Source organism: Bufo bufo, chromosome 11, assembly GCF_905171765.1.
Source record: "Bufo bufo chromosome 11, aBufBuf1.1, whole genome shotgun sequence".
Taxonomy (NCBI): domain Eukaryota; kingdom Metazoa; phylum Chordata; class Amphibia; order Anura; family Bufonidae; genus Bufo; species Bufo bufo.
The window spans coordinates 89,675,278-89,701,293 of record NC_053399.1 but is presented as its reverse complement, the minus strand read 5'-3'; the positions used below and the strand labels follow the sequence as shown (position 1 = coordinate 89,701,293).

The window sequence follows — 26,016 nt, the reverse complement described above, 5'->3', positions numbered from 1 at the left end:
AGAAAATGGGAAACACATACTGGGGTGCATTTTCTCCTTTAACCCCTTGTGGGAAAAAAAATTGGGGTCTGCTAGTAATATTTTTTTTCACAAATGTGCGATTTGAAATCCTTTAACTGCTTACCGACCGCCTAACGCATGGATGCGTCCTGGCGGCGATCGATTCATTCCTCCTGGACACATCCGTGCGTCATCTCGCGAGACGCGAGATTTCCTGTGAACGCGCGCACACAGGCGCGTGCGTTCACAGGAACTGCAGGTAAGCGAGTGGATCTACAGCCTACCAGCGGCGATCGTTCGCTGGCAGGCTGTAGATGCGATTTTTTTAACCCCTAACAAGTATATTAGACGCTGTTTTGATAACAGCGTCTAATATACCTGCTACCTGGTCCTCTGGTGGTCCCTTTTGCTTGGATCGACCACCAGAGGACACAGTCAGCTCTGTAATAAGTAGCACCAAGCACCACTACACTACACCCCCCCTGTCACTTATTAACCCCTTATTAACCCCTGATCACCCCATATAGACTCCCTGATCACCCCCCTGTCATTGATCACCCCCCTGTCATTGATCACCCCCCTGTAAGGCTTCATTCAGACGTCCGTATGTGTTTTACGGATCATCGGATCCGCAAAACACATACAGACGTCTGAATGGAGCCTTACAGGGGGGTGATCACCCTATATAGACTCCCTGATCACCCCCCTGTCATTGATCACCCCCTTGTAAGGCTGGCTCCATTCAGAGGTCCGTATGTGTTTTGCGGATCCACTGATCCATGGATCGGATCCGCAAAACACATACGGACGTCTAAATGGAGCCTTACAGGGGGGTGATCACCCCATATAGACTCCCTGATCACCCCCCTGTCATTGATCACCCCCCTGTAAGGCTGACTACATTCAGAGGTCCGTATGTGTTTTGCGGATCCACTGATCCATGGATCGGATCCGCAAAACACATAGGTACGTCTGAATGGAGCCTTACAGGGGAGTGATCAATGACAGGGGGGTTTTCACCCCATATAGACTCCCTGATCACCCCCCCTGTCATTGATCATCCCCCTGTCATTGATCACCCCCCTGTCATTGATCACCCCCCTGTAAGGCTCCATTCAGACGACCGTATGTGTTTTGCGGATCCACTGATCCATGGGTCGGATCCGCAAAACACATACGGACGTCTGAATGGAGCCTTACAGGGGGGTGATCAATGACAGGGGGTTGATCACCCCATATAGACTCCCTGATCACCCCCCTGTCATTGATCAACCCCCTGTAAGGCTCCATTCAGACGTCCGTATGTGTTTTGTGGATCCACTGATAGATGGATCGGATCCGCAAAACACATACGGACGTCTGAATGGAGCCTTACAGGGGGGTGATCAATGACAGGGGGGTGATCACCCCATATAGACTCCCTGATCACCCCCCTGTAAGGCTCCATTCAGACGTCCGTATGTGTTTTGCGGATCCGTGGATCCGCAAAACACGGACACCGCGGATCCGCAAAACACATACAGACGTCTGAATGGAGCCTTACAGGGGGGTGATCAATGACGGGGGGGTGATCACCCCATATAGACTCCCTGATCACCCCCCTGTCATTGATCACCCCCCTGTAAGGCTCCATTTAAACATTTTTTTGGCACAAGTTAGCGGAAATTGATTTTTTTGTTATTTCTTACAAAGTCTCATATTCCACTAACTTGTGACAAAAAATAAAATCTCACATGAACTCACCATACCCCTCACGGAATCCAAATGCGTAAAATTTTTTAGACATTTATATTCCAGACTTCTTCTCACGCTTTAGGGCCCCTAAAATGCCAGGGCAGTATAAATACCCCACATGTGACCCCATTTCGGAAAGAAGACACCCCAAGGTATTCGCTGAGGGGCATATTGAGTCCATGAAAGATTGAACTTTTTGTCCCAAGTTAGCGGAAGGGGAGACTTTGTGAGAAAAAAATAAAAATAAATCAATTTCCGCTAACTTGTGCCAAAAAAAAAAATATCTATGAACTCGCCATGCCCCTCATTGAATACCTTGGGGTGTCTTCTTTCCAAAATGGGGTCACATGTGGGGTATTTATACTGCCCTGGCATTTTAGGGGCCCTAAAGCATGAGAAGAAGTCTGGGATCCAAATGTCTAAAAATGCCCTCCTAAAAGGAATTTGGGCCCCTTTGCGCATCTAGGCTGCAAAAAAGTGTCACACATGTGGTATCGCCGTACTCAGGAGAAAATGGGGAACATATACTGGGTGCATTTTCTCCTTTAACCCCTTGTGAAAGTAAAAAATTGGGGTCTGCTAGTAATTTTTCATTTTCAGAAATGTGTGCTTTGAAATCCTTTAACAAGTGTTTATGCCTTCTGTGAGACACCTGTTTGCTGAAAAGTACCCTTTCCACCACTTAAAATGTCCGTACAGGGGTGCTCTTACCAAAATCGGGTAACTTCTTGGGGTTTTTAATTTCAGGAGACCTCAGGAATCTTTTTAATGCGACATGGCACCCAAATTCCATGGCTGTTTATTCAAGCTTGCAAAAGCCATATTTTGCACTTTGCCTCTAGAGGCCTGCTGTGCGCCCATACAGCAGGCTACAAGCACATATGGGGTGTTTCCTGAATGGGGAGAAAATGGGGAACATATACTGGGGTGCATTTTCTCCTTTAGCCCCTTGTGAAAGTTAAAAATTGGGGTCTGACAGTAATTTATTTATTTTTTCACAAATGTGTGCTTTGAAATCCTTTAGGCCTCTTGGACACGACCGTATGTATTTTGCGGTCCGCAAAAAATACGGATGACATTCGTGTGCATTCCATATTTTGCGGAACAGAACAGCTGGCCCCTAATAGAACAATAATGCGGACAATAATAGGAGACTGAATGCACACGGAGTACCTTCCGTTTTTTGTGTGGACCCATTGAAATGAATGGTTCCGTATACAGTCCGCAAAAAAAAAAGGAACCGAAAGAAAATACTTTTGTGTACAAGAGGCCTTAACAAGTGTTTCTGCCTTCTGTGAGACACCTGTTTGCCTAAAAGCACCCTTTCTACCACTTAAAATGTTGATATATCGCAGTATAAGGAATTTAAGTGGCCAAAAAATAATAAAATGACTTTAGTGGGGTGACAGAAGCCCTTTAAGGACCAGGCCATTTTTAGCAAATCTGACATGTGTGAATATATGTGGTAATAACTTTAAAACGCTTTTACTTATCCAGGCCATTCTGAGATTGTTTTCTCATCACATATTGTACTTCATGACACTGGTAAAATGGAGTCAAAAAATTTCATTTTTATTTATAAAAAAAACCACATTTACCCAATCAATTGAAAAATTTGCACATTTCCAAATTTCTATTTCCCTACTTTTATAATAGATGGTAATACCTTCAAAAATAGTAATTACTTTACATTCCCCATATGTCTACTACATGTTTGAATCATTTTGAAAATAACATTTTATTTTTGTGAAAGTTAGAATGCTTAGAAGCAAATCAAAAATTTTTAAGAACATTTCCAAACCCCAATTTTTTTCATGACCAGTTCAGTTATGAAGTCACTTTCTGGGGCTTACATATTAGAAACCAACCATAAATCACCCTATTTTAGAAACTACACCCCTCAAGCTATTCAAAACTGACTTTACAAACTTTGTTAACCCTTTAGGTGCCCCACGAGAATTAAATAAAAAAGGAAATTACATTTCAAAATGTCACTTTTTTTTTCAGATTTTTACATTTTAATAATTTTTTTTCTTCAACACATTAAGGGTTAACAGGCAAACAAAACTCAAAATCTATTACCCTGAATCTGGAGTTTACAGAAACACCCAAGTATGGGCACACGGCAGGCTTCAGAGTGGAAGGAGCACCATATGACTTTTGGAGAGCGGATTTAGCTGGAATGGTAATTGGGAGCTATGTCGCATATGAAGACACCCTGAGGTGGCCCTACAATGGAAACCCCTAAAAAGTGACCCCATTCTGGAAACTACACCGCTCAAAGAATATTTCAAGGTGTGTAGTGAGCACTTTGACCCATCGGGCATTTCACAGAATTAGGAAACGCTTGGCTGTGAAAATGAAAAATTAAATTTTTTTGCTGAAAAAGTTGCTTTACACCCACATTTTTCACTTACACAAGGGGTAACAGGACAAAATGCACACCACATTTTGTCACCCATTTCCCCCCGAATACGCCAACACCCAATATGAGCACAAAAAATGAAGTATGGACGCACGGCAGGCTTCAGAGTGGAAGGAGCACCATATGGCGGTTAGGAGAGAAGATTTAGCTGGAATGGTAATTGGGAGCTATGTCGCATATGAAGACACCCTGAGGTGGCCCTAGAGTGGAAACCCCCAAAAGTGACCCCATTCCAGAAACTACACGCCCGTACGAACATTTTAAGTGGTGGAAAGGGTACTTTTTACCAAATAGGTGTCTCACAGAAGGCAGAAATACTAGACAAGAGGATTTTAAAGCACACATTTGTAAAAAATGAAAAATTACTAGCAGACCCCAATTTTTTACTTTTACAAGGGGTTAAAGGAGAAAATGCACCCCACTATATGTTCCCCATTTTGCGAACACCCCATATGTGCTCGTAGCCTGCTGTATTGGCGCACAGCAGGCCTCTAGAGGCAAAGTGCAAAATATGTTTTTTGCAGGCCTGAATTGGCAGACATGGATTTTAGCTGCCATGTCGCATTAAAAAAATTTCCTGAGGTCCCCAGAAATTAAAAACCCCAAGAAGTGACCCTATTTCAGAAACAACACCCCCGTACATTTTAAGTGGTTGAAAGGGTACTTTTTACCAAACAGGTGTCTCACAGAAGGCAGAAATACTAGACAGAGGATTTCAAAGCACACATTTGTAAAAATGAAAAATTACTAGCAGACCCCAATTTTTCACTTTCACAAGGGGTTGAAGGAGAAAATGCACCCCAGCATATGTTCCCCATTTTGCGAACACCCCATATGTGCTCGTAGCCTGCTGTATTGGCGCACAGCAGGCCTCTACAGGCAAAGTGCAAAATATGTTTTTTGCAGGCCTGAAATGGCAAACATGGATTTTAGCTGCCATGTCACATGAAAAAAAAATCCCTGAGGTCTCCAGAAATGAAAAACGCCAAGAAGTGACCCCATTTCGGAAACATCACCCCCGTACGAACATTTTAAGTGGTGGAATGGGTACTTTTTACCAAACAGGTGTCTCACAGAAAAGAATATGTAGTGGTTGTTAGAAAGTGGATATTCAAGCGAGGTGGACTAAATCAGATATAAAGTGGAAATATTTCAGGGAGCATAAAAATTAATATTCCATGGAAGAATGGTAGATTCTGAAGCACTCCTGCATGCACAGGGCAAGTTTTTCAGGGCAGGTTTCGCAGTGGTAAATGGTGTCTTTCCTTATCCCTCTTTTGTGACACAGCCTGCATCTTTTTTGGGTCCTTCCCTTCCTTGCTGTCTGGGGGACTTGACCTGGAAAATGTTGCCCTGGTACGACACGGGCACCATGACTTCCTCCCCGGCCTGGGTTTCCGCCCTGGAAATAAGATGTACGCATTGCACATTGCCATCTGTACAATGTGTACGGCCAGCTTTTTGTACCATACTTTTGTTTTTCGTGTGGCACTGTAGGGCTTCATAAGTTGATCTGCAAGATCCACCCCTCCCATGTGCCTGTTGTAATCAAGGATGCAGTCTGGTTTGGGGACGGTGGTAGTGGTGCCTCGTACAGCGGCAGGGGAGCTGGCGTTAGTGTGAATGGTGGTCAGTACAAGGATGTCCCTCTTGTCCTTGTACTTAACCACCAGCATGTTCTCATTGTGGAGAGCCCTACTTTCACCCATTCTTAGTGGTTGCCCTACCAGAGATCTACGGAGGCCTCTTTGATTTTTGCGTACTGTGCCGCAAGCCACAGTACCCCTGGCAGTTAGGGACCTGAATAGGGGTATGCTGGTATAATAGTTATCCACATAGAGGTGGTAACCCTTATCCAGCAGTGGGTGCAGTAATTCCCACACAATCTTCCCACTAACTCCTAGGACAGGGGGGCATTCTGGGGGTTCTATTCTGGAATCTTTCCCGTCGTAAACGCAGAATTTGTGGATGTACCCGAAGCTACTCTCACAGTTTGCATATTTTTATGCCATACCTTGCCCGTTTGCTAGGCAGGTATTGGCGGAATCTAATCTTCCCTTTGAACAATAAAAGGGACTCATCTACTCTGACATTTTTCTATTTCAATCTATCAGAATTCCTGAGTTGCCCACAAAATCCGGAATTTGGGGCTGATAATCGTCAGGAGGTGGGGTCCATGTGGGGTCACTCTGGGGGACTGCCCCCTCTGCTACCCTAGGGCGCCTTCTAGAGGGTCCGTCATCAGCGGATGATGATGACGATGATGAGGGGTTAGAGGAATAGAGGAAAGTGGCATCCTCTTCTCCATCACTGGCAGACTCTGTATCGGAGACAAGCATGGCGTATGCCTCTTCAGCTGAGTATAGTCGTTGGGATGGACGGGCCATTTTTAGTTTATTGGGGTGTGATGTGTGAAAAGTGTAAACCTTTATTTAGTGTGGGGTGAAGGGGCTTGTAATAAATGTTAAAATTTTTTTTGAAGAAAATGTATTTTCTGCACAAAAAAGTATTGTGCAGAAAAAAATACTTGCAGCGCAAACTGACCAGACGCAATCAGTAATAGACACTACTGATCGGTGCTCAGTGGTTGCAAAATGCACGTACGCTTATGGTGCGTTTGTGCAAAATTCTAAACAGACAATAAGGGCTCATTCAGACGGCCGTATGCTATCCGCAAAAATGCGGATCCGTTTTTTTGCGGATTAGATGCTGACCCATTCACTTCTATGGGGCCCTTTTTTATTCCACAGTTCCGCAAAAAAAATGAAACATGTCCTATACTTGTCCGTGAAAATCAGGACATGGCCCCATTGAAGTCTATGGGTCTGCAAAAATACTGAATGCTATCCGTTTTTTTGCAGATCCGTTTTTTTGCGGATCCGCAAAAAAACGGATAGCATTCAGTATTTTTGCGGACAGCATACGGCCGTCTGAATGAGCCCTTACTGAAATTGAGATATATATATATATATAAAACTAACTAACTACAGTAATTTTTTCACACAAAAAATGTGGAAAAAAAAATGTGCAGATGCTACTGAGCACACTACTGATTGATGCTCTGCAGCACGCACACAGACCGTGTGTGCGTGCAAAAACTGTAGTATAAAACTTTACTTCTATCTATATATAAATATAGAACTCTATATATTTATATAAAGCCCTAACTACCAGTTCTTTTTTAGCCCCCCAAAAAATGAAAAGTTGGCAAAAAAATCTGCCCAAATAATCCGCAGGTGCTGATCAGGCAGGTACGCACTGAAAAGCACTTGGCGGTCACAGCTCGCACGCAAAAAAAGTGTTGCAGAGCTGAAAAATCATAAAAAATAAAATAAAAAATACCAAAAAAAGTGCATGGACCAAATGGCGTCCGTAAAAAAAGGATGGGGGGACAGGGACGGAGGGATCTAGAACAGCTGCAAATGAAAAAACAGCACCCCGTAAGTTATAGGAGATAAAATACCCCAATATCCCTGTTTCATATTTAAAGGGGTTTTCTCATCTCAGACAATGGAGGCATATCACTAGGATATGCCTCCATTGTCTTATAGGTGCAGGTCCCACCGCTGGGACCCGCACCTATATCGAGAACGGAGCCCCGAAAGTGAAGGAGAGCGCACTGCGCATGCGCAGCCGCCCTCCATTCATTTCTATAGGGCCACCGAAAATAGCCGAGCGCTGGGTCGGCTATTGCCGTCTGCCCCATAGAAATGAATGGGAGCATGGGACACGCATGCGCGGCACTCTCCCATTCACTTCTATGGGAGAGGCGGGGATTAGCGATTGGTGGTGGACGGACCACGGGAAATCTGGGGTCCTCCAGCCACAGCGCTCCCCGCTCCGTTCTCGATATAGGTGCGGGTCCCAGCAGTGGGACCCGCACCTATCAGACAATGGGGGCATATCCTAGCGATATGCCCCCATTGTCTAAGATGGGAACACCCCTTTAAGAAGGCAAAAAAATCGGAGAAACCTAATAGCCCCCTCCATTAAAAGAACAAATAATGGGTTAAACAAGCCAATAAAGCCCAATAATAAATCTAGTTTCTTCCCCTGTAAAACATGCAAGGCCTGTCACCTTCTGAAAGTAAATGCACCAATAAAAACAATAGAAAGTGCTAAAAAAGTATAAAAACTTGAAGGCTATCTTACATGTCATACTAAGGGTGTTATTTACTTCATAAAATGCCCATGTCAGAAAGTATATGTGGGCAGAACCAAAAGAACATCGCAGATCAGAATAGGGGAACATATTAAGAACATATAAAGAAAATTTGAGGGTCATCCCCTTTCACACCACTTTAAACAGAAACATGGGGGGGGGGGGGGCTTTTGAGGGGTCCATCTTTGGAGCAATAGAACAAATAAAACCTAATCATAGAGGGGGGGGGGATTATATTAAATTAATGCCAAGGAATAAAACTAAACGGATCTATAATCTAAACAGCCTCAAGAGATCGAACGGTTTGCTTTTTCATAATCATATATATAATCCAGTAGTCTCCATAAAAGAACTATACCCTCAGGTGGGCGTATATATATATATATGTGTGTGTGTGTGTGTGTGTGTCTGCCCCTTCATTATCTGTATATATATTGGCCCCTTATATGGCCAATAGGGTTGTATATTCCCTGTATGGCCAGTGGGCACATATATATGCCCCAGGTGAGTATATATAGATAGATATGGGCGCCCTAATATCCACATGCATATGTATATATATATAAGGAGATTGGCCTTGTATGGCCAGAGGGAGGAGGTCCTAGAGTGTTTATATATATATATATGTGTGTGTGTGTGTGTACGCCCATGTCTATATATACTTATATTAATGCATGTGTGTATATAATATATATAGATACGCCCCAATTATCTATGTATATATATATATATGGGAACATTAGCCCTGTATGGCCAGAGGGAGGAGGTCCTAGAGTGTTTATATATGTGTGTGTGTGTGTACGCCCATGTCTATATATACTTCTATTAATGCATGTGTATATATAATATATATAGATACGCCCCAATTATCTATGTATATATATATATATGGGAACATTAGCCCTGTATGGCCAGAGGGAGGAGGTCCTAGAGTGTTTATATATGTGTGTGTGTGTGTACGCCCATGTCTATATATACTTATATTAATGCATGTGTATATATAATATATATATATATAGATACGCCCCAATTATCTATGTATATATATATATATATATATATATGGGAACATTAGCCCTGTATGGCCAGAGGGAGGAGGTCCTAGAGTGTTTATATATGTGTGGGTGTATGCCCATGTCTATATATACTTATATTAATGCATGTGTGTATATATAATATATATAGATAGGCCCCAATTCTCTATGTATATATAACACTCTAAGACCTCCTCCCTCTGGCCATACAGGGCTAATGTTCCCATATATATATATATATATGTGTGTGTGTACGCCCATGTCTATATATACTTATATTAATGCATGTGTATATATAATATATATATATATATAGATACGCCCCAATTATCTATGTATATATACATATATATATATATATATATGGGAACATTAGCCCTGTATGGCCAGAGGGAGGAGGTCCTAGAGTGTTTATATATATGTGTGGGTGTATGCCCATGTCTATATATACTTATATTAATGCATGTGTGTATATATAATATATATATATATATATATATATATATATATATATATATATATAGATAGGCCCCAATTCTCTATGTATATGTATATATAACACTCTAGGACCTCCTCCCTCTGGCCATACAGGGCTAATGTTCCCATATATATATATATGTGTGTGTGTGTGTGTGTACGCCCATGTCTATATATACTTATATTAATGCATGTGTGTGTATATAATATATATAGATAGGCCCCAATTCTCTATGTATATGTGTATATATATATATACTTATAGACGTGCCCCCCTCCCCAGCCTCATCTCCCTGCAGAGGGAAGATGCCGCCTAGATTGCGGACCAGGTAGCGCGGGCTGGCGCAGTGACGTCATATGGCCGCGCCAGCCCACGTGGACCTGTCCCCAGCAAGGCAGCTGCGCCGAGCAGTGAGAAAGCGCAGCCAAGGCTAAGATCCCCCCAGACCAGAGAAGTTGAAACCAGAGCAGCCACAGGAAGAAGAAGAGGCCAGAATCCTGGATTGGCTGAGTGTTGTTCCTGCAATAACCCCTGCCCTGCCATTTAACCCTCACTGCCCAGCCACAGACCAGAGGGAAGGATAAGAGGACAGCCCCATTGAAGAGCAGGAGGAAGTGGAGCCTTGCAGCCTGGCTAAGTACCTGCCTCCTATCCCTTGCCTTAACCCCTGCTCTGCCTTGCATGGCTAACCCCTGCAGCAGTAACCCCTTCACTGCTGCTGCCCTGTAACCCCTGCAGCAGGTCAACCCCTTCACTGCTGTCCATGCAATTAGACCCTGCCCAGCAGAGCAATCATTCCGCCAGGTGTTAACCCTTGCCCTGCCATTTCTCCTGTTGTCTTAACCCTTGCAGTGCCACTACCCTGGACTGCATTGGGATTTGTAATTAACCCTTTCTACCCTGTAGGGACAGTGTGTCCGTTAGGTGGGTGGGTGGCTGTATGTAAGTGGAAAGTCTATTTAGATTGTGGGGTGGAATTGGGATTGTATAAGTGTAGTGTGTGTAGTATATTGCGGTGTGCGTCTATATGTATATAGATATAGCGTAATAATAGACTGTATATTTGTATTTGTTTTAATAAATATACCTTGTTCATCGTAATACAGTGTATAGTATTTTTGGTAGGCGCCGTAGTATAGTAGTAGTAGTAGTAGTAGCAATAGCGCAAGTAGTTTAGTCCAGGTAAAGTTAGGATTTTCCTTTTAGTGTATAAATAGGCGGAGTCACCAGTAGACGACTCACGCCCATTTATGAATATTAATTATTAGTATGAACTAAAATATTAATAATTAATATTTCCCTTAACAGTTATAAATAACAATAATGAAAATCTCTTCCTATTAATTTAATCAAGTACAGATGGAAAACTACCAAGGGATGATAAAATATGCGCCTATTGCGCTGTCACCCACATAAGGGTGGAGAGTTGGTAACCGTGGAAACAAGCGCCTATTTATTTGCGAACAGGATGAACCGCAACTATCCCTAAGGAAGCAATACGTTGATTGCGAAACGCGTCCAAGGAAATTGTGGTCCAGGCAGGCAGCCGTACCCAGTGTGACGTCACACGGAAGTCTCGCTCCGTAGATTTACCAAGCGTAGATCTCTCTCTCGCGCGCGCGTGTGTCACCGGCTGGGACCGTGCGCGCGCTGGTAGAGGAGACTGAAGACCGTTGACCTCTTAAGAAAGCACTTGATTATTAGATTACACTAGAAAGAGTCAGCGCGGGTCTAGCATGTTATCTTCCATGTGTTATATTCAGTCTACAAGGAGCATCACGAGACTACAAGTCCCAGCATGCTTTGTACTGATTCCTGCAGATTTAGAATCTGCTCCCCCCCCCCCCCCCCATTCTCTATAACAGTGCCCATAGGATAGGAGATGAGTGGATCGGTGGGCACACATGCTTTGATGTATTGGTTATTATGTGACCAAGGTTTGTCCTGATTCAAAGGGGTTGTCCAGAATACTCTCCAGACACGGCACTGCATTAATTGCCATGGCAACCATCTGATGTGCAGTGAGGTCCCGTGATACTGGGCGTCAGATGGTTTCCGCATCAGCACCTCTAAATCCAGCAGGAGAGCAGGCGTGGAAATGGACATCCCCCTTTAAATTAGATGCTGAGCCAATGGGGATTTAAAGGGGTTATCCAAAACTTATTAAAAATAGGCATGGCGTGTGTGTAAAATTAAAAAAAAAAGAAAAATCTTACCTTTTAAAAGCATTATTAACCCCTGGGGACCTTTTCTGCAGACCTGCAGCATGGTGGGAATCGTACTTACCTGACCCCTGCCGTCACAGGTTTTGGGTCTCCCCGCGTCAGTATCCGGTTTACCACCAATGACTGGCCGCAGTGTTTACATGACACTCGTGAACCATCTTATTGGGTCACTTGATGCATGGGGGACACATCACTGCTGCGTCTAGTCCAACAGGATTTTGATGCGGGGAGACCTGCGGCGCTATAGGGGGTGCTAGAACCCAGAAGCGGGGGATCAGGTTCGTACGATTCCTTATCCACTGTGGGGAGCCTGAACCCCTTTAAAACATCCCGCTGGTCCTGCGCGGCAGCTCTAATGAGCACAGTTCAGATCCCCGCAGGGTCTGCACTGATGATGTCACACTTTTAGGCCTCCTGCACACGACCGTTTTTTTCCCCCTGTTTACTGGCCGTTTTTTGCGTTCCGTATACGGAACCATTCATTTCAATGGTTCCGCAAAAAAAACGGAATGTACTCCGTATGCATTCCGTTTCCGTTTTTCCGTTCCGTTTAAAGATAGAACATGCCCTATTATTGCCCGCAAATCACGTTCCGTGGCTCCATTCAAGTCAATGGGTCCGCCAAAAAACGGAACACATACGGAAATGCATCCGTATGTCTTCCGTTTCCGTTCCATTTTTTGCGGAACCATCTATTGAAAATGTTATGCCCAGCCCAATTTTATCTATGTGTATACTGTATATGCCATACGGAAAAATGGAACGGAAACAGAAACACAACAGAAACAAAAAACGGAACAACTGACCGCAAAACACTGAAAAAGCCATACAGTCGTGTGCAGGAGGCCTTATAGTTTTTATTGTGTTTTAATATTTTTAAAAAAAAAAAAAATTTTTTTTCTTTTCATTGCCATATACTGATCCCTCTACTTTTTTTTTTATAGTTATTTCTGCAGAGCTGTGCAAGGGCTCGATCAGTACTTTTTATTGATACCATTTGAAAGTGTATATGACTTTGATTGCTTTATATTTAAAAAAAAATTCACTTATATTAAGCCCCCTTAGGGGACTTAAACAAACTATTGTTAGATTGCGTGTCCCATAGACTGCAATGAATTAACATTGCAGACTATGGGGCATTCAGTATGTTCCTCTGGAGCCCTGGTACTTGCATAGGGAATACAGCTGGTATGCGGAAGTGTTGTCATGTTCCCCTTGCAGGTATGGACGTTCCTCTGCCTGGGTCTGAACCCTGGCATCTTTCTGTTTTTCACACAGGTTGGGATTTTATGTTTTTAACCAAGTGGAGCGGAGAAGATGGCGGGGCGGGGACGAGGTGCGGGACGGGGACAGATGACGTTTAACGTTCAGGCTATCGGCATTGGAAGGGGTGAGACATTGCCTCCACCCACCCTTCAGCCGCCCCCTCTGTTTCCTGTAAGTCATGCTTCTTTTCTTTTCTTTGTATATTAAAGGGGTTGTCCGAGTGTTTAATACTGATGACCTATCCTCAGGATCGGTGATTGGTTAGGATCTGACTCCTGTCACGATCAACTGTTTTTGAAGAGACTGCGGCCTGTGACATCAGATCAGTGGGGGTCCGACTCCCAGCACCCCCGACAATCACCTGTAGGAAGAGCCGCAGCACTGTAGTGAACCCTGCTGCCTCTTCCTTGGCCTGTGAGGTCACTTTGCCTTTCTCCCTCTCAGACCCATTCAAACGAATGAGCTGCAATACCAAGCACAGCCACTATACGATGGGTGGCGCTGTGCTTGGAATAGCCCTTCTAGCTGCCGGGGTGACAGGAGGTGGCCTCCACAGATCAGGTATGGATGACCTATCCTTGCATAGATGCATTTACAATGGGTCTTTGTAAAAGGTAGATAAAGTGTTTTTTTTTTTCATTTTCAAGATCTCAGCTTGCTGTCAGTGAATGTAAATACCCTTGTTTAGATCCACAGGTTATAAACCTTTGCCGACTGGCATTCCCTGTGCAGTCTAGTCAGTTGTCTGTGAGCTCAAAAGGCTGGATTGCAGGCTGATGTGTGCTCCTAATTCTCTGGCAGCAAGCAGAGATCTTGAAAATTGGGCGGAATTGGAACATGCTGTATATTATAAAGTTGCAGAAGAAGGGACTTGGACAGTGATTACCTGGTGTAATGGCACCACAATGTATAAGGGGCCACAGCGCCGCCATCTTACCAGTGTCTTCCTGTGCCAGGCCCTGGACTTTAAGCCGGTGCCCCTACAGACGGGCGAGGAGGTAGAATATATGCTGGCCTTAAAACAGGAACTGAGAGGAGCCATGAAGAGCCTCCCGTACTACATCAAACCCGCAGCGCCCAAAAAAGGTACCTTTACCGTGTCATTCACTTCCCTGTCGTTTTCAAGGTCTCTGCTTTCTGTCAAACATTACATAAAGAGGGGAGTAAACCTGTCCAGACAATACCATCAGGACTGGTTGGTTTTCAGCCCCTTCTTTCACTGACGGCAAGCAGTGATCTTGTAATTAGGATGAGATTTTTATTAATTTTATTTAGATATGTGGCATAAGGCTAGAAATGACATTTTATATCTTTTGTGGACAGCAAGTCAGGGGGTTACAGCCAATCAGAATGCTTCTTTCATTTGCAAAAGGGTCTCTGAGAAATGAGAGCTGAAATCTGATTGGTTGCTATGGGTAACTGCCCCCAGCAAATTTGGGGCTGTTTGGGTTCCAAAACGGATGGACATTCCAGGAGAATTGGCCCAGTGTGGATAATGGCCACCCGCAGTTAACTGTATTGTCTCACTAACAGGGTTGCTTAGCAACAGATGCCAAAGGGAGTAGGTGACAACCATGCCTCTGTGGAGACCTGGAAATTTCACAGCCTGTACTAATATATATATATATATATATATATATATATATGCAGCGCCTCTAGTGGTGGTGTGAGGAATACCACAAGGTAATACTGCCCTGTGCTAAAGAAACCAAACACAATTGCCCCATCAAGTGCTTGACATTCAGTCCCATCAATAACCTACAAAGAGTGGCTGACAAACATAGACTATCCCTTTAATTACTAAAATACTAAGGAGACGTATCAACCAATCACACCACTGCTTTCATTCTCCAAAAGGCCTGTGGGAAATAAGAGGTGGAAGCTGATTGGTCTACACATTGCAGGGGGATGTATCAGAGCTGTTGTAATGGTAGAAGTGGAGGAGTTGCCCATAGCAACCAATCAGGCTGCTGCTTTCATTCTCTAAAGGGCCTGTGGATACATAAGAGGTGGAATCTGATTGGTCTACACATTGCAGGGGCTGTATCAGAGCTGTTGCAAAGGGGGGGAAATGAAGCAGTTGCCCATAGCAACCAATCAGATTGCTTCTTTCATTTGCAAAAGGCTCTCTGAGAAATGAGAGCTGGATTCTGATTGGTTGCCATGGGCAGCTGCTCCTCTTTTTCGTTGCACCAGTTTAGATTCAGCTCCTTTATATTGTATAATATGTCAGATTCCTTCCACATTACAATAAAATTCCAGATTATCAGTTTTTCCAGATTACTGGACAGCTATTGGAAAGTATTTTAGAGATACAGTGTGGGGGGTGGTGTATGGAACTGTCTTAAATTCCTTTAATCCGGCACCGACGTGACCGGCAGTGTGTCAGATTAGGAGATTAGTCTGGATTATGGGACAGACTTTCTGAATGACCAGGTGCCAGATTAACGGAATTTGTTTGTAGTCCCCTCCCCCCATTTTATTGTTTGGTGGTGGTGAGGGATGAGCTGACATGTCTTCTCCATAACCAGAGATTAATTAGTGGGCGTCCATCACGCCATCTGTCTGTGCATGGAGTTAACGAGGGCAGCGTCCGTGTACAGCTTTATAAATAAAGATGGTTCCTGTTTGTATGTCATACAGCAGCGGCGACCACCCGGAGGCTGTGGCTCGGTCACCTGTGATTGGTTGGCGGCTGCCTGTCTCCGGTATTGATTGTGCCTGCCGGTGACGCACGCTGCCTCTATTTTTATCTTCTCCGTCTTTCTCCCGCTCAGATGTGGAGCGATACTCTGATAAATATCAGACGTCTGGACCTGTGGACAATGCCATCGACTGGCACCCCGGTAAGATCCCGCCGCGCCCTTGTGTTCACAGCAGAGGCCCCCATTGTAGGTCAGAACCGCAGAGCAGTGATATCATTGCGGCCATGGAGATGAGTGGATGGGATATACTCAGGATGGCGGTGTATTCACTGTGGGAAATAGAATCAGAGGTGGCTCATCCATAGAGCCATTCAGAGGACCCCCATAAGTAGTGCACATCCCCGAATTTTAGGACTATCCCATTAAATTTAGCTCGTCCCAGCCTGAAAAAAATCCAGAGAGCTCCCCCTATGAATAACTCCATTAAGATGGCTTTCCCCCATGAATGACGCTATCAGAAGGGCTCCTTCATGAATAGTGTCATCCGGAAAACTTCCCCTGCCCCCATGAATAGCGCCATCTGGAGAGCTCCCCCTATGAATAGCGCCATCTGGAGAGATCCCCCTATGAATAGCGCCATCTGGAGAGCTCCCCCTATGAATAGCGCCATCTGGAGAGCTCTCCCTATGAATGGAATCATCCGGAGAGCTCCCCCTATGAATAGAGTCCGCCGGCGAGCTCCCCCTAAGAATAGAGTCCGCCGGCGAGCTCCCCCTAAGAATAGAGTCCGCCGTCGAGCTCCCCCTATGAATAGAGTCCGCCGTCGAGCTCCCCCTATGAATGGAGTCCGCCGTCGAGCTCCCCCTATGAATGGAATCATCCGGCGAGCTCCCCCTATGAATGGAATCATCCGGCGAGCTCCCCCTATGAATAGAGTCCACCGGCGAGCTCCCCCTATGAATGGAATCATCCGGCGAGCTCCCCCTATGAATAGAGTCCACCGGCGAGCTCCCCCTATGAATAGAGTCCGCCGGCGAGCTCCCCCTATGAATGGAGTCCGCCGTCGAGCTCCCCCTATGAATGGAGTCCGCCGTCGAGCTCCCCCTATGAATGGAGTCCGCCGTCGAGCTCCCCCTATGAATGGAGTCCGCCGTCGAGCTCCCCCTATGAATGGAGTCCGCCGTCGAGCTCCCCCTATGAATGGAGTCCGCCGTCGAGCTCCCCCTATGAATGGAGTCCGCCGTCGAGCTCCCCCTATGAATGGAGTCCGCCGTCGAGCTCCCCCTATGAATGGAGTCCGCCGTCGAGCTCCCCCTATGAATGGAGTCCGCCGTCGAGCTCCCCCTATGAATGGAGTCCGCCGGCGAGCTCCCCCTATGAATAGAGTCCACCGGCGAGCTCCCCCTATGAATAGAGTCAATTGGAGAGCTCACTCTATAAATAGCGCCATCTGGAGAGCTCACCCTATGAATGGACTCATCCGGAGAGCTCCCCCTAATGAATAGCGCCATCTGGAGAGCTCCCCCTTATAAATAGCGCCATCTGGAGTAATCCCCTATGAATAGCATCATCCAGAGAGCTCTTATGATGAATGGCGCCCTCTGAAGGTATTCCCTATGAATAGCACCATCTGGAGGTCTCCCCCATGAATGGTGCCATCTGGTGTTCAAATGGCTTCCCCAATAAATAGCGCCATCTAGAGAGTTTCCCCCATGAACAGCTCCATCTACAGAGCCCCCCACCCATGAACAGCGCCATCTAGACTCGAGCTTCCTCCCATGAACAGCGCCATCTGGAGGGATCTGCCCATGAATGGCACCATGTGAAGGGCTATGTCCATGAATGATTCCAACCAGTAGCCCCTCCTCCCCAGTGAATACTTCCATCCGTAGTGCCCCAGGAATAGTGCCATCAATAGGACCACATATAGGGGCTCCATATCTCCTTTAAAGCCCCCCAGGACTATGTATAAGACATGCTGATGCAGAAACCTGGCCTGTCTCTCTTCTAGATTGGACTCTTTTGCCTCGGGAGCTGAAGATCAAAGTGAGGAAGATACAGAAGGAAAGTAAGTGATCACCCCCGATGCACTACTCTATATAGGTCGTGTCCCCTTTAAATAATTTTGATGGACCCCCTCTGTCCATATGTCCCCTACGGGCTTCATAGGGGAAACAGGAAGGGCAGTCCCCCTCATGGACCCCTTCTATTATCCCAATTTATATGTAATTGCCGGATCCTGTCTGCAGTCAGCCTGAAGTGGCTGATAACAGAGGACAATAGCTGCAGCCAACAGAAATCATAGCGTCCATAACCACCAGTAACCATTGAGTCTGCCGCCCTCTAGTGGCTCCTTCTGGTAAGGACACTGGAGATTTCTAGTCTCGGCTTACGTTACTTCCTTACTCTACCTTTTGGATATTCCTCAGAATTTTAGCCCCTTTTGCTTTTCCCACAGAATCCGCCATCATTCTCCCAAAACACAAGCAGAGGGTCCCGCTGGACAAGGAAGAGATCATTAAGAAGCTGGAGGTAGGTGGAGATTTCCATTATAGACGCATCCTTGGAAACGCTGTGTCTGCCATATTTGTAACAATGTGAGGCATTGCTGCTGTTGGTGGTGTGCAGGAAAGTGAAGAGCCACATGGCCCCTCCCCTGAGGACCTGCAATCGAGGAGGAGGTAAGTAGATATATAAATAGAGGATTGCTGCATGAACCTGAATCATGTAGTGTCTCAGCAGCACAGAGTATTTTTCTTTTGGGGGGGGGGGGTCTGTACAGATGGAGGCGGCGAGGATAGTGAGAACAGGGAGGCATGTAACAGGGACAGTATCATGATGTGTGGAGGGTAATGGAGATGTAAGTAAAGGGTTCACAGCAGCACTGAGTATTTCAGGAGAATGCTGCTGCTGCTGTAGGAGGCAGTGACATGTCTGCACATGCGGTGAGGATAGTGAGAACAGGGAGGCATATAACAGGGATGTGTGGAGGGGAATGGAGATATAAGTAATGGGTTCACAGCAGCACTGAGTATTTCAGGAGAATGCTGCTGCTGCTGCTGTAGGAGGCATTGACATGTCCGCACATGCGGTGAGGATAGTGAGAACAGGGAGGCATATAACAGGGATGTGTGGAGGGTAATGGAGATGTAAGTAATGGGTTCACAGCAGCACTGAGTATTTCAGGAGAACGCTGCTGCTGCTGTAGGAGGCAGTGACATGTCCGCACATGCGGTGAGGATAGTGAGAACAGGGAGGCATATAACAGGGATGTGTGGAGGGTAATGGAGATGTAAGTAATGGGTTCACAGCAGCACTGTGTATTTCAGGAGAACGCTGCTGCTGCTGTAGGAGGCAGTGACATGTCCGCACATGCGGTGAGGATAGTGAGAACAGGGAGGCGTATAACAGGGATGTGTGGAGGGTAATGGAGATGTAAGTAATGGGTTCTCAGCAGCACTGAGTATTTCAGGAGAATGCTGCTGCTGCTGTAGGAGGCAGTGACATGTCCGCACATGCGGTGAGGATAGTGAGAACAGGGAGGCATATAACAGGGATGTGTGGAGGGGAATGGAGATATAAGTAATGGGTTCACAGCAGCACTGAGTATTTCAGGAGAATGCTGCTGCTGCTGTAGGAGGCAGTGACATGTCTGCACATGCGGTGAGGATAGTGAGAACAGGGAGGCATATAACAGGGATGTGTGGAGGGTAATGGAGATGTAAGTAATGGGTTCACAGCAGCACTGAGTATTTCAGGAGAACGCTGCTGCTGCTGTAGGAGGCAGTGACATGTCCGCACATGTGGTGAGGATAGTGAGAACAGGGAGGCATATAACAGGGATGTGTGGAGGGTAATGGAGATGTAAGTAATGGGTTCACAGCAGCACTGAGTATTTCAGGAGAACGCTGCTGCTGCTGTAGGAGGCAGTGACATGTCTGCACATGCGGTGAGGATAGTGAGAACAGGGAGGCGTATAACAGGGATGTGTGGAGGGTAATGGAGATATAAGTAATGGGTTCTCAGCAGCACTGAGTATTTCAGGAGAATGCTGCTGCTGCTGTAGGAGGCAGTGACATGTCTGCACATGCGGTGAGGATAGTGAGAACAGGGAGGCATATAACAGGGATGTGTGGAGGGTAATGGAGATGTAAGTAAAGGGTTCACAGCAGCACTGTGTATTTCAGGAGAACGCTGCTGCTGCTGTAGGAGGCAGTGACATGTCCGCACATGCGGTGAGGATAGTGAGAACAGGGAGGCATATAACAGGGATGTGTGGAGGGGAATGGAGATGTAAGTAATGGGTTCACAGCAGCACTGAGTATTTCAGGAGAACGCTGCTGCTGCTGTAGGAGGCAGTGACATGTCCGCACATGCGGTGAGGATAGTGAGAACAGGGAGGCGTATAACAGGGATGTGTGGAGGGGAATGGAGATGTAAGTAATGGGTTCACAGCAGCACTGAGTATTTCAGGAGAACGCTGCTGCTGCTGTAGGAGGCAGTGACATGTCCGCACATGCGGTGAGGATAGTGAGAACAGGGAGGCATATAACAGGGATGTGTGGAGGGTAATGGAGATGTAAGTAAAGGGTTCTCAGCAGCACTGAGTATTTCAGGAGAACGCTGCTGCTGCTGTAGGAGGCAGTGACATGTCTGCACATGCGGTGAGGATAGTGAGAACAGGGAGGCATATAACAGGGATGTGTTAAGGGGAATGGAGATGTAAGTAATGGGTTCACAGCAGCACTGAGTATTTCAGGAGAATGCTGCTGTAGGAGGCAGTGACATGTCTGCACATGCGGTGAGGATAGTGAGAACAGGGAGGCATATAACAGGGATGTGTGGAGGGTAATGGAGATGTAAGTAATGGGTTCACAGCAGCACTGAGTATTTCAGGAGAACGCTGCTGCTGTAGGAGGCAGTGACATGTCCGCACATGCGGTGAGGATAGTGAGAACAGGGAGGCATATAACAGGGATGTGTGGAGGGTAATGGAGATGTAAGTAATGGGTTCACAGCAGCACTGAGTATTTCAGGAGAACGCTGCTGCTGCTGTAGGAGGCAGTGACATGTCTGCACATGCGGTGAGGATAGTGAGAACAGGGAGGCATATAACAGGGATGTGTGGAGGGTAATGGAGATGTAAGTAATGGGTTCACAGCAGCACTGAGTATTTCAGGAGAACGCTGCTGCTGTAGGAGGCAGTGACATGTCCGCACATGCGGTGAGGATAGTGAGAACAGGGAGGCATATAACAGGGATGTGTGGAGGGTAATGGAGATGTAAGTAATGGGTTCACAGCAGCACTGAGTATTTCAGGAGAACGCTGCTGCTGCTGTAGGAGGCAGTGACATGTCCGCACATGCGGTGAGGATAGTGAGAACAGGGAGGCATATAACAGGGATGTGTTAAGGGGAATGGAGATGTAAGTAATGGGTTCACAGCAGCACTGAGTATTTCAGGAGAATGCTGCTGTAGGAGGCAGTGACATGTCTGCACATGCGGTGAGGATAGTGAGAACAGGGAGGCATATAACAGGGATGTGTGGAGGGGAATGGAGATGTAAGTAATGGGTTCACAGCAGCACTGAGTATTTCAGGAGAACACTGTGCTGCTGTAGGAGGCAGTGACATGTCTGCACATGCAATGAGGATACCGATAAGGGTCCATTCACACGTCCGTGTGTGTTTTGCGGATCCACGGATGTGCGTTCTGCATTTTGCGGACCGCACATCGCCGGCATCCTCATAGAAAATGCCTTTTGGACATGTTCTATTTTTTTCGGGATCGAAATTGCGGACCCGGAAGTGCGGATCCGCAATTCCGGATCCGGGCAGCACATCGTGCTGCCCCATAGAAATGAATGGGTCCGCAATTCCGTTCCGCAAAATGCGGAACGAAATTGCGGACGTGTGAATGGACCCTAAGAGGGAGGCATGTGACAGGGACAATGATGTCTGGAGGGGAATGGAAACAAGTGGTGAGGTCACAGATAGTTTAAGATATAGGGGGAACTGTGCAGCACAGAGTATTTCAGGAGAGCAGTGTGCTGATTCTGCAGGAAGCAGTGACCTGACCACATATGGTGACAATACTGAGAAAAAGGAAGGCATGTGACACGGGCAGTGTTATGAGGTCACAGGGAGGTCACAGATAAGTGTTAAGACATAGGGGATCTCACCAGCACAGAGTATTTCAGGAAAGCAGTGTGCTGATGCTGTAGGCAGCATTGACCTGTCCACACATGGTGACAATACTAAGAACAGGGAGGCATGTGACAGGGACAGTGTTACGATGTCTGGAGGGTAATGGAGACTGAAAGTGAAAGTGGTGAGGTCCAGATAAGTGTAAGACACAAGGGGATCTCAGCAGCACAGAGTATTTCAGGAGAGCAGTATGCTGATGCTGGGGGAAGCAATGACCTGTCCACAATGCCTGAAGGGGAATGGAGACAAGTGGGAGGTCGCAGATAGTGGAAGGAGCAGGCTGCCACAGCAGCACAAAGTATTTCAGGAGAAGTGTATGCAGAGTATGTGGGAAGCTGTGACCTGTACTGTCATCCAATTGTGTTATTCAAGAGCAGAATGAAGATGAGCACAAGCCGCTGTACATGCAGTGGTAGGAGCAGGTTACCAGCAGCACAGAGCACTTCAGGAGGACAGCATGCTGAGGCTACCGGAGGCAGTGACCTGTCCACGTAAGGGGGCACAGGGTGGCATGTGACAGGGACATTGTTATGGTGTCTAAAGGGGGAAAGGGAGGCAAGCGGGAAGGCACAGACAGATAGTGGAAGGGGATCTCGGCAGCACAGAGTATTTCAGGAGTGGAGCCTATTCATTAGTTTGATTAGAGCTTCATGTGTTGTGAAGCGGAGGATGAAATGTGGAGGTCAGAAGCAGACAGTGCCCCAGCAGCACAGAGCATTTCAGGAGACATTGAGCCTTCCATTCCCTGCAGTCAGTACCCAGCATGCACCTGTCACATCACTGTACTGTCACGCTGCGTATGTCAACAACCCCCTGCGATCAGCGTGGGAATGATGAAGCAGGGAACAGCAGCGTTTTTGCTGTCACATTCTCCCCACCCGGCAGCCATGATTGCTGTATTACCAGACGAGTCATCAGTGCCTCAGACAACACATGTCAGCGTCCTCCACCTACAGGAACATTCCTTTAATCCGGGAGACTCGATCCGTGGAAGGTTTTCCAATGTTCCGGATTATCGGACGGATATAGCAAAGCATTTACCACATGTACAGATGTAGCAGAGCCGAGCGTGTCTCACGATGTGTCATCCAGCTGCACGTAAACCCAGACTGATCACGGCAGCAGCAGCAGTGCCGCAACCACTTCAGCTCTGCTACATCGGCGCACGAAAATGTAAAATAAATTGGCCGGTGATTGTCAGCGTCTGTATACCCAACGTGGTGACAACTAATGGGGCTGCCGTTACAGCTTCCCCGCTAGTTGTCACCCAGCTTTCCCAGAATCCGGAAAGTACTAATACTCTCAACCTGCTCCAGTTGAGAGTTGTAGTTTAGTTATCCAAGTGCTCTGTCTTCTCCAGAACCTGGAGAAGAAGGAAGAGGAAGTGAGCTCCGAGGAGGAGGAAGAGAAAAAGAACGAGGAAGAAGAGAAGGAAGAAGAGGAAGACTATGATGAAGAGGAGCATGAGGAGGTAAGACAGGGAGCATGCTGGGAGTTGTAGTTACAGCAGCTGGAGCGCCGCAGGTGGTTATAAATGCTCTTTATTATCTTATCATTAGCTTTTAAATCCACACCTCAGCTGCTTCAGAACCTCTTTCGGGACTTAAATATTGATGACCTGTCCTGATTGGTGGGGATCCGACCCCTGCACCCCTATCAAAAACCCCTTAAAAGGGGCTCCAGCACTTGGTGAACAGTCCGGCCCTTCCCCCCACCTGCGGTGTCATGCCCATCGGTCACATGGCCTTTCTGCCTCTTAGTCCCCTTCAAGGAAATGGGACCGAGCTGCAGTGCCGAGTACAACCACTATACAAGGTATGGCGCTGTGCTTGGCCCACAGTAAAGCACTCCCTTCACAGCTGATCTACGGGAGTTCCGAAAGTCGGACCCCCACCAATCGGATATTCACAACCTGTCCAGAGGATAGGTCATCAGTCCTTAAATCCCCAAAAAAACCTTTAAAATGGAAATAAGTTATAATGTGCCCTATAAATGCGCCCACCCGCGCTCACCCCACTGCTGTCCTTGCAGGAGACTGATTACATCATGTCCTATTTCGACAACGGTGAAGATTTCGGAGGAGACAGTGATGACAATATAGATGAAGCCACGTACTGAAGCCCCACCCCTGCCTTCTCTACAATGGCTCCTCGGGGGCGGAGTTTCTCCACAGCTCAGGACGATTTTAAGGGATTTTACGTAATTTTATACAGAACTTTTAGCGTTTTAATCTGTTTTAGAACCTAAAGACTCTTGTGCATATTCTAATTTATGGATGTGAAATATTTTATTTTTTCAAGTTTTTGGGGTGACCACCAATAGAGCAGCCATTACTTCTCCCATGGGGGTTTGCTCTCCAGCTTTCCCAGTGGCCTGAATGGCTAATTGATACATAACTGAGGGAGCGAAAATGATGATCTGTCACCCAGAAGCTTTGCCATCTCCGTGAACCCATCAACAACCATGCAGACGGGAACTCCACCTTCAAAGGTTGGAAAAATTTAGGTAACTTTCTAGCAGCGCCTCCCCTGTCCACAGGTTGTGTCTGGTATTGCAGCTTCACCCCATTCATTGAATGCAGTACCAGACGCAGCCCATAGTTGAACTGTTTCTAGAGGAAATATCGTATGTAAAGGGATTGTCCAAGATTAGAAAAACATGACTGCTTTCATAAAAAAAAAACAGCGCCACCCCTGTCCACAGGTTGTGTCTGGTATTGCAGCTTCACCCCATTCATTGAATGCAGTACCAGACGCAGCCCATAGTTGAACTGTTTCTAGAGGAAATATCGTATGTAAAGGGATTGTCCAAGATTAGAAAAACATGGCTGCTTTCGTCATTAAAAAAAAACAGCGCCACCCCTGTCCACAGGTTGTGTCTGGTATTGCAGCTTAGTCCAATTCAATTCATTGATAGTGAGCTGCAATAACAGACACAACCCATGGGCAGATGGGGCTCTCTTCTTGAAAGAAACCAGCCATATTCTTAGGCCTCTTTCACACGGGCGTCGTGTGTGAGGGCTGGACAAGATTCGGGTGCGTTGCGGGAAAATGCACGATTTTTTCCACGCGAGTGCAAAGCGTTTTAATGCGTTTTGCACACGCGGGAGAAAAATCGGCATGTTTGGTACCCAGACCCGAACTTCTTCACAGAAGTTCGGGGATCGGTGTTGTGTAGATTTATAAGGTTTTAAGGGAAAATAATAGCATTCAAATTTCCATTGAGGGGTTAAAAATAATAAACAAATGTAACTCACCCCATCCACTTGGTCGCGTAGCGGATCTCCTCTTCTTTCTACTTTCTTCAGGACCTGGCTAAAGGACCTTTTGATGACGTCACTGCGCTCATCACATGGTCCATCACCATGGTGACGAACCATGTGATGAGCGCAGTGACGTCACCACAGGTCCTTGTCATCAAAAAAGAAAGAAGAAATGCCAGGCTGAACGTTCAAGTGGATTAAGGTGAGTTTATTAATTTTTTTTTATTTTTTTAACCCCTCCATCCCTAATTTACTTAGCATTCTGTATTAAGAATGCTATTATTTTCCCTTTTAACCATGTTCTAAGGGAAAATAATAAAGATCAGGTCCCAATCCCGATAGTCCCCTAGAAGCCATGCGTGAAAATCGCACCGCATCCGCACTTGCTTGCGATTTTCATGCAGCCTTATTCACTTCTATGGGGCCTGCGTTGCGTGAAAAACGCACAAAGAGGAGCATGCTGCGAATTTCACGCAACGCACAAGTGATGCGTGAAAATCACCGCTCACGTGCACAGCCCCATAGAAATGAATGGGTCCGGATTCAGTGCGGGTGCAATGCGTTCACCTCACGCATGGA

The 26,016-nt window shown here is 46.3% G+C and overlaps 1 protein-coding gene and 1 long non-coding RNA gene across 3 annotated transcripts; both read left to right on the top strand.

Annotated features, from left to right (window-relative positions):
* Positions 1-10,204: 10,204 nt before the first annotated feature.
* Positions 10,205-24,423, top strand: POLR3GL (RNA polymerase III subunit GL). Of its 2 annotated transcripts, none has more exons than XM_040411570.1 (8): positions 10,205-10,338; positions 13,337-13,495; positions 14,281-14,410; positions 16,102-16,170; positions 17,981-18,037; positions 18,428-18,501; positions 23,536-23,646; positions 24,207-24,423. In XM_040411570.1, the coding sequence occupies exons 2-8, from the start codon at positions 13,376-13,378 to the stop codon at positions 24,291-24,293; spliced, it is 648 nt and encodes a 215-aa protein (XP_040267504.1). In that variant the 5' UTR covers positions 10,205-10,338; positions 13,337-13,375; the 3' UTR covers positions 24,294-24,423. The 2 variants fall into 2 exon arrangements, with proteins under 2 accessions (XP_040267504.1, XP_040267503.1); XM_040411569.1 differs by having other exon boundaries at positions 10,205-10,470.
* Positions 24,424-24,478: 55 nt separating this feature from the next.
* LOC120981818 lies at positions 24,479-25,010 on the top strand. Its single transcript, XR_005774758.1, has 2 exons — positions 24,479-24,713; positions 24,879-25,010. It is a non-coding gene; the product is annotated as an uncharacterized LOC120981818 (long non-coding RNA).
* The last annotated feature ends 1,006 nt before the right edge of the window (positions 25,011-26,016 follow it).